This window comes from Magallana gigas, chromosome 3 (assembly GCF_963853765.1).
Source record: "Magallana gigas chromosome 3, xbMagGiga1.1, whole genome shotgun sequence".
NCBI classification, from domain to species: Eukaryota; Metazoa; Mollusca; class Bivalvia; order Ostreida; family Ostreidae; genus Magallana; species Magallana gigas.
Window position 1 is genome coordinate 42,087,395 of NC_088855.1, and position 7,290 is coordinate 42,094,684.

General features: G+C 34.3%; 2 protein-coding genes across 3 annotated transcripts; one reads left to right on the top strand and one right to left on the bottom strand.

Moving 5' to 3' along the window:
- Positions 1 to 463: 463 nt before the first annotated feature.
- Positions 464 to 4,036, bottom strand: LOC105334488 (neutral cholesterol ester hydrolase 1). Of its 2 annotated transcripts, none has more exons than XM_034443439.2 (5): positions 3,528 to 3,729; positions 3,188 to 3,313; positions 2,543 to 2,666; positions 2,392 to 2,455; positions 464 to 2,297 (listed from the first exon to the last, which is right to left on the bottom strand). In XM_034443439.2, exons 2-5 carry the CDS (start codon positions 3,209 to 3,211, stop codon positions 1,508 to 1,510), a joined length of 1,002 nt encoding a protein of 333 aa, XP_034299330.1. In that variant the 5' UTR covers positions 3,212 to 3,313; positions 3,528 to 3,729; the 3' UTR covers positions 464 to 1,507. The 2 variants fall into 2 exon arrangements, with proteins under 2 accessions (XP_034299330.1, XP_011436269.2); XM_011437967.4 differs by lacking the exon at positions 3,528 to 3,729 and adding an exon at positions 3,739 to 4,036 and having other exon boundaries at positions 957 to 2,297.
- A 194-nt stretch (positions 4,037 to 4,230) lies between these two features.
- LOC105334487 (glutathione S-transferase) lies at positions 4,231 to 6,959 on the top strand. The gene is made up of 5 exons (XM_011437966.4): positions 4,231 to 5,184; positions 5,691 to 5,783; positions 5,918 to 6,027; positions 6,260 to 6,388; positions 6,488 to 6,959. The coding sequence occupies exons 1-5, from the start codon at positions 5,052 to 5,054 to the stop codon at positions 6,650 to 6,652; spliced, it is 630 nt and encodes a 209-aa protein (XP_011436268.3). The 5' UTR covers positions 4,231 to 5,051; the 3' UTR covers positions 6,653 to 6,959.
- The last annotated feature ends 331 nt before the right edge of the window (positions 6,960 to 7,290 follow it).

Genomic DNA, 7,290 nt, shown 5'->3' on the forward strand with positions numbered 1-7,290 from the left:
ACAAACTGTTTCGGGTAACTTTTTTTCATAAGGAAGTTTTGTTTCATCACATGCTATGCTCTTATAATTTTATATTAACTTCATCCATAATATTTAATTTTCTTACAAACACTGTTTATAACCATTAATTAAATATCTGCACATATATTTTCATTTGAAATGCCATTATTTGTAGATTTAATAACAAATGCATGAAAGAATTAAAATTATTGGTTTTCGAAATAACCATTTCTGCAAGATATTCTGATAACATATAAATGTAATTAACTTATTGTTAGAAATGTTAGAAAACATGATTGAAAAAGACCCACATGTATTTGATGTTAACAAAACCTTATACTAATCGAGTTCTTTATGTCGATGAAAAAAATCCACGTAAAAACTGAACTTTTACAAATTAACGAACAATTCGTACATGTAAGTGACGTGGTGTAACACAAAAACTCGCAAAAGTTATGTATTTATCCGTTTATTTTGCATGACATCGCAAAAATACGCAATTACATGTACTTGAAATTATTTTTCTTTAGATACAAGTAAATATGAAAATGAGCTCAATGAACCTTCGTCAAAGAAAACTGAGAATAAATAAAATTGAAAAGAAATCTTCAAATTAAATAAAATCCACAACGAACTAGGCACGGATTTTGTGTCCATTAACCGTTTACTCGGTCGGAACGAAAGTAACCGCTAACAAAATCAGTAATCGGTTAGTCGTATGAAATATGTAAAGTTTACATTTTCATTAATTTTGTCTTTTATTTAATCATGTGACGATCTTAGAATCTCTGTTGTGCATCGTTAAAATTAATCTATTATTTTACATATCTTTATAATGTGTATGCCTTACTTTTTTTCATTTAAAGAAAACATTCATTTGTTAAAAAGTAAATGCTTACAAATGTATGTCTACATTAGACAAATACATTTAACCACGATAATAAAAATTTTGAGATCTAGAACATGTTATATAGCCAAACCTTTGCTAATCACCCTTTTCTCGACAAACTGAACTGATTACAAAATTACGGACCAGGAAATATTTTCTCGGCTATTTGCATGTGTTTTTTAAATATAGTTTTTCTTAAAAACTATTAATGTAATGAAAAATAGTATTCATATAGACTTACATACAATAGTTCTATCGTGCTATCTGTGGCAGTTTATTGACAGTAAATTAAGGAAAAATAATATGCACAATTTTGTAAATCTGGATACGAGTAAGCGGTCGGAACGAATAGCAAATCTGCAATCAATTGCCATCCCTTAAATAATATTAGCTTACGGGTGTTATTTAGTAAACAAAACTCAAGGAAACAAAATTGGGACACATGCAGTTGAAGTTGGTTTCAAACTTATCATGTGAATGATTTGAAAAGTCAAATTTTTATTGATACTGTATGTCCTAATTATAATTAAGGGAAGGAAGGCAGGAAAATTTTAGGTGTGAGTAGTAAAAAAACGTATTGAACTATAAATAGCGGTTATAATACTAGTATACACAAGGTTAAAGCTTCTTCAGCACTTTGACCATGTCAATTACTGTTCTAACTCCAACATCAGTTTTAAAAGGTCCATCAAACATGATTAGATCATTGTGGAATCCGTCCGGAAAGTGTGAAAGCTGCACTTCTACATTGAGATGTCTCAGTCGCTCAGCAAACATGATTGCGTCATCACGAATAAGGTCATATCCGGCCGCCATGACGTACGTGAACGGAAATTTTGACAGTTCATCGTCTGACGCCATCATAGGGAAAATCGTTGGTGTCAATAATTTATCTTTTAATTTATTAAATAAAGTCTCATTTCCCACTTGTTCGATATCGTTTCCCATTTGTTTGAGTTTAGCTGATCGTATATATTCAGCTGGAAGATATTTTCGTTGATCAAACAAAAACCTGTACTTTCCCTTTTTAAATTCCGCAGAGGTATGCAAGTTGTTCCGAAAGGCATTGAATAAAGAGTGATCCAAACTCATGTAATGAAAGAAATAGACTACCTGGCCGGGGTTGTTAATACTATTATGAAGATACTCCACATTTTCTGTAAAGCTGATGGTTTTCATGTTGACCCCCTGTAAGACAGGGACAAGCAGAAGTAACATTGATAATTTCCCGCGTGTTTCTGGTCGTAGTTGGACAGCCGCTGCTAGGTTTCCCCCGGCACTGTCTCCACCCACCGCTATACGGCCCGGATCTATCCCTAGAGATCTTGAATTCTCAGATACATGCATGACAATGCTAGTGACGTCATCCAAACCGGCGGGATAAGGGTTCTGGGGACTAAGTCGGTAGCTGAAATAAAAAAACATATGTAAATTAGAACATTTTCATAGAATTTTTTCCTAATTTTCAATGATGTAGATAATTTTTTAAAAAATGTACTCACTCTACAGATATTACTACAATATTTGCATCCTTTGCCAGTTTTTGACACAGATGATCGTAGTTATCTACAAAATCAATACGACGCTTGAAGTTAAACATAACAGGTATTCATATCGAACTCGTGCTAAAGAAAACTATGAGAAAACGCTTGCCAATCGAAAGGAAGGCCCATCCTCCCCCATGTAGGTACAACAGCACAGGTCTGTTGGTTTGTTGAATGGAGGACTCGGGCTCATAAACACGAACAGGTATTCCACTCATTACCTGGTCTGTTATCTGTCCAGATGAAAAATAAACATATTGCTGAATGTAAGATATTTCTTTTCAAGAAATAAGAAAAAGAAAACAGGATTTCCGGTGTCCATTGGATAAAAGATGTTCGGGTGTAAATGTGCCTTCATCTTTGCAAAACGTAACACCAAAATGTGTTAGACAAAAGAGATGTTATACATATATATGAAAACAGACCATGAAAACACGAACAACAACAAAATGATGTCATTTCGTTAAAGAAAGAATTTCACCAAACACTAGCCTCTATGTAAGCTTTGTTTTGTACAAGTCATATCCTTAAATTTCTTCAGAAGTACTTTATGGTAGAATATGTTAAATTCATTTGCAAAGATTTTGTTAAAAATTAGGTACTAGATATCAGTCCGAAACTGTGCCCTGTAAATTGCAAGTTCTCTGTTCACGAGGAACGCTCTGGGGCATGTCAACCAGAATTTTCCCAGAGCGCTACCTATCAACAGCTATACAGATCAAGAGCAATTCTTTTTTCAGAAACAGACTGTTACCTTGAGTCCCTTGGTCTGCGCCATCCATAGTCTGCCCGTTGTGCACACTCTGTATATGTTGTTCCCAACTTCCTTTAAAAATGGCGAGTTTGCTTCGGTTAAACCAAGAGCCACTGATGCACCTATCTGATTTTAAAATGATAGCTATGAAATAATTTAATAATTATGCACTCTGATAACTTTATTCTAAATTTTCCTCTATCCCATTCCGAGTTTAAATGATTTCATAAATACTGATATTTTACATCAGATGTACATGTATGAACTAGGTATGCAGTTAACACGTGCACCGCAGAATTGGGTTTCTTATCAAAAGTCTTAAATTTGCAGATCCACCTACATGTACTTATCTGTCAATCAAGACGGGTTATCAACTACCCCATCTATTTGAACTTAAATCCACACACACAAACTGAGATATCGGCTAGTGCAAATTACACCGTATCTATAATTGCTGTAAATAGAGATCCTTTGGTCGTTTGCAAATCTCAGAATAAAACTATTAGTCCTTTTTTAAAGTAAGGACTATTTCGTATGTTCCGGCGACTCACAATATAGCCAACACCTTTCAAGCATCCTTCCATGATTCTGAGAGTAGTTTTCTCCGCGACTGGTTCCGGAACCCGCACGTTGAGCCCGAGGGGCAAGATAATGGCCACCATTAAAACAATGAACGTTACCACGTAAAATAACTTCATTGTGGACTGTAAGGTTGTCGCTCTCTGATAAGGAGACAGGTTAATCTATCCCTCTCGCAAACACTCTGACCCGTTAATATCGTTTGTCCAGCAATGATATGACCACGCATCCTAAATAAATGTCTTGTTTACTAAAGAGATCGTAGGAAAGTCACGTTGTACACTCTTAGTGTGTGAGTTTGAATACTGGCGGTTCTAAGTCACAGTCCCGACTAGTTTGAAAGATGGGCAGTTGTATAGGCAGTATTTGTTTTACTGGTACTGTGAAAGGTTCAAGTGTAGGAAATGGTGTTCTTTCTTTCCTGTCAATTTTACATAACTGGGTACTCTTGAATGGTGACTGATTCCCTTGAGATTTCCATAAAATAACACTGCATCTTGAATATCCATTCCGATATTTAACTCAATGAAAAAAAAAGGATTAAAATTTGGTAAAATTTCAGTGGTAGAGTGAACAGGACCAGCTTGAGTTGTCGTCCTTTTCATTTGGTTCTTGACTGAAAGAGCGATAACGTTGATATAACAGAAATTATGTGATCTTACTCTTTATTGTTTACATTTTCCAGTGTCTTTGTCTGAGATAAAACTACGAATCAATTTTGTAATGTATATTCCAATACATTTCATCAAAGGCTATTTAAATATTGAATCGTACAACTGCTGAAAATTATGTAACAAGTAATAGGGAATCATTCTTTAAATATTAAAAGAGCTGATCACCTCATATTACTCAAAGAATGATTCTTACGGATTCCTTAGATAAATCTGTAGTTTATATTGCATAAAATCAAGAGCAAAAGCTCCTTAATTTTCTTATTTAAGAAATCAATAGTTTTATTCAACCCATATCTTTCGAATGGTATACATATGGAACCTTATTCTCTTGAATTTGTTACACTGGTATTTAGCTGACTAATGCGGATTATTATTACTAAGTGATCTTGGGGGGTTTGATTTCAAGAACAAAATCTTAGAGCATTGTTCAAAAACACTGTTAAGAACAAAATGACCTCGGCTTTCATTTCTGTTTAAATGTCTTGAAGGGTTAAACGATACTTTCCAAGGTTCCTAATAGTACTATAGCGATCTAAAATGCGAAATTTCCTTTTTTGATCAAAATTTTTTTTAAGTTTCTTTCTGCGACAAATTGATCTAAAGCAGGCATTATGCCAAAATACAAGCTGACCTATTTTGACATCAGAGGAAGAGCTGAGCCCACAAGATTGCTCTTTATCGTGGCGGGAGTTCAGTTTGAAGATGAACGGATCGGACAAGAGCAATGGAAAGCCATCAAGCATAGTAAGTACATGTATATCTTGCGTTGTTTTTATTAACTCGATCCCAGAACACATACTTAACTATAAAAGACTTAAAGCGATTACTGTAGTACATTGATATTTGCTTGTGTTTATCCCAAGCCAGTAAACTCTACAAAGAGGCTCATAGCCCGGGGGCCTGCTTGTCCCCCCCCCCCCCCAACACACATTCACACACACCCCACTCCCCATTTTTCCTCGCAGGAAACATTTTTCTTAAGTTTACATATGAAAAATTGAATTATAATAGAGTTGGCTCTCTTATTTTTTTTGGAATGCATTATGTTAAAGAAAATGAAATGAAATTAAGAGTGAAATTGAAGTTATAGGTATACTACGCTACCCCCTTTTTGTACTTTTCGGATGAGTCTGCCCCCCCCCCCCCCAATTTTTGATGCTACGTGCCTGTATAGTTTAAAGAATTTTACATATGAAAGGGTTGTTAGTTCAGAATATCAAAGAAATAGAGTGATTGCTTTTTTTTGGTAGAGGTCCCAGGAAATTCGCTGCCTTTTTTGTCTATTGATGGTGTGGTTGTATCACAGAGTATGACAATCAACAGGCATTTAGCAAGGATATTTGGTGAGTTTGTCTAAGATTAGAAAGGCTTAAAGATATTTTGGAAAATTGCATTATTTCATTTAAAAACATAAATATAAAAACATGTTTTTTATAGTTTAGTTTCTATAGAAGGTTAGAATTTTATTTCTTCACAGGTTTAGATGGCGAGTCGTTGTCTCAGAAACTAAAAGTAGACGAAATAGTTGAATACCTTGTTGCAATGAAAAACAAGATGGTGGAATTACCGATGATAAGTGATGACCCAGTACGTCTGTCCTCAAAGACGTTGTGGTAGTTTTCAAGGTTTTCAAGCTAAATCTTTGTTCTTTACATCCTCTCCTTGGTTCATTAAATTCTTCAAATCAACAGAATCCTTGTTTTCGTTATACATATGTATATCACTTGTGACAGATTATGTAAGTACCTATTTAGCTGCTAATTGTATGTATATTGACACAGATGTTCTAGTATTAAGTTTTACAGTTTACATTTTACAGAGAACTCAGGCAAGGGCTGAGGAAATCCTAAAATCTTTCAAAGAGTTAATGATGAAAGCCTGCACTTTCATCGAAGCACAGATTCAACGGAACATGAAGGAAGGGAATGGATTTGCTGTTGGAAATCGAGTAAGCCTTTTAAGGTCTTCCAAAACAATAAATCCTGATTATGCTATAAAGAAATTTGACCTTATTTGGCATTTACGATCCTTTTTACTTGTGTTTCAGTTGACTTTTGCTGACATCATGATTTTTGAAGCATTTGAGAATATTCTAGCGACCAATATCAACGCTCTTGATAAATGTGTTGGAATAGTGAAGTGTCGTTCTAAAGTGGCCAATATGCCTCGCATCAAAGACTACCTCTCCAAAAGAAAATACACCAGTTTCTGATGTAATGGAGGCTGTTATTCCACGTTTCCTAAAATATTCTTGCGTGTTTGATGATTAATATCCTTAGATGTGACGAATTAATGATGGGCAGAAAAACAAGTTTAACAATATTATCATTTTCGAGGTTTCACTGTCCGAGATAACACTTCAAGTTCATCTTCAAAGAACAAGGAGGGAATTAAATCACTTGATTCACCTCGTAAACAAAACCGACTAAAATCAAACTAAATGTGTTAATTAACCACAAGTTTGCATTTAAAGCATGTAAACTTAGTATGAATAATAAACATGCACCTTTCAAAACACACGTTTGTATGAAAATCTCTTTTTTTTTTCTTTATTCAGAGTAGCTTTTACATAATTAAAAGCACATTTATAATACATTGCTCTAATTAATCTTCATATTATTATACGGGTTTTTGAATCACGTACAGGTACGACGAGCTGTACTTACTTAATTTATTTAAGCTCACTACAGCTTAAAAATATGTTAGAAATAAACAGAAAACTATTTTAATTATTCTGAAGACTATAATTTGCAAAATTACAATAGAAACAAACTTGTATCAGGAGTTTTTAGTACAGTCATTCCGTTACGTTACGTGGTCAGATAGCTCTCAAAAACGAAAAAGGGTAGA

What these genes read in the sequence shown, in the direction of transcription:
- LOC105334487 (XM_011437966.4), top strand. Translation starts at nt 5,052, where the DNA reads ATGCCAAAATACAAGCTGACCTATTTTGACATCAGAGGAAGAGCTGAG. An exon ending in ATGGAAAGCCATCAAGCATA is followed by an intron (nt 5,185 to 5,690) that starts GTAAGTACATGT and finishes TTTTTTTGGTAG; the next exon opens with AGGTCCCAGGAAATTCGCTG. An exon ending in GATTTGCTGTTGGAAATCGA is followed by an intron (nt 6,389 to 6,487) that starts GTAAGCCTTTTA and finishes CTTGTGTTTCAG; the next exon opens with TTGACTTTTGCTGACATCAT.
- LOC105334488 (XM_011437967.4), bottom strand. Translation starts at nt 3,885, where the DNA reads ATGAAGTTATTTTACGTGGTAACGTTCATTGTTTTAATGGTGGCCATT. An exon ending in TGAAAGGTGTTGGCTATATT is followed by an intron (nt 3,314 to 3,738) that starts GTGAGTCGCCGG and finishes TTTTAAAATCAG; the next exon opens with ATAGGTGCATCAGTGGCTCT. An exon ending in ATGGGCCTTCCTTTCGATTG is followed by an intron (nt 2,456 to 2,542) that starts GCAAGCGTTTTC and finishes TTGATTTTGTAG; the next exon opens with ATAACTACGATCATCTGTGT.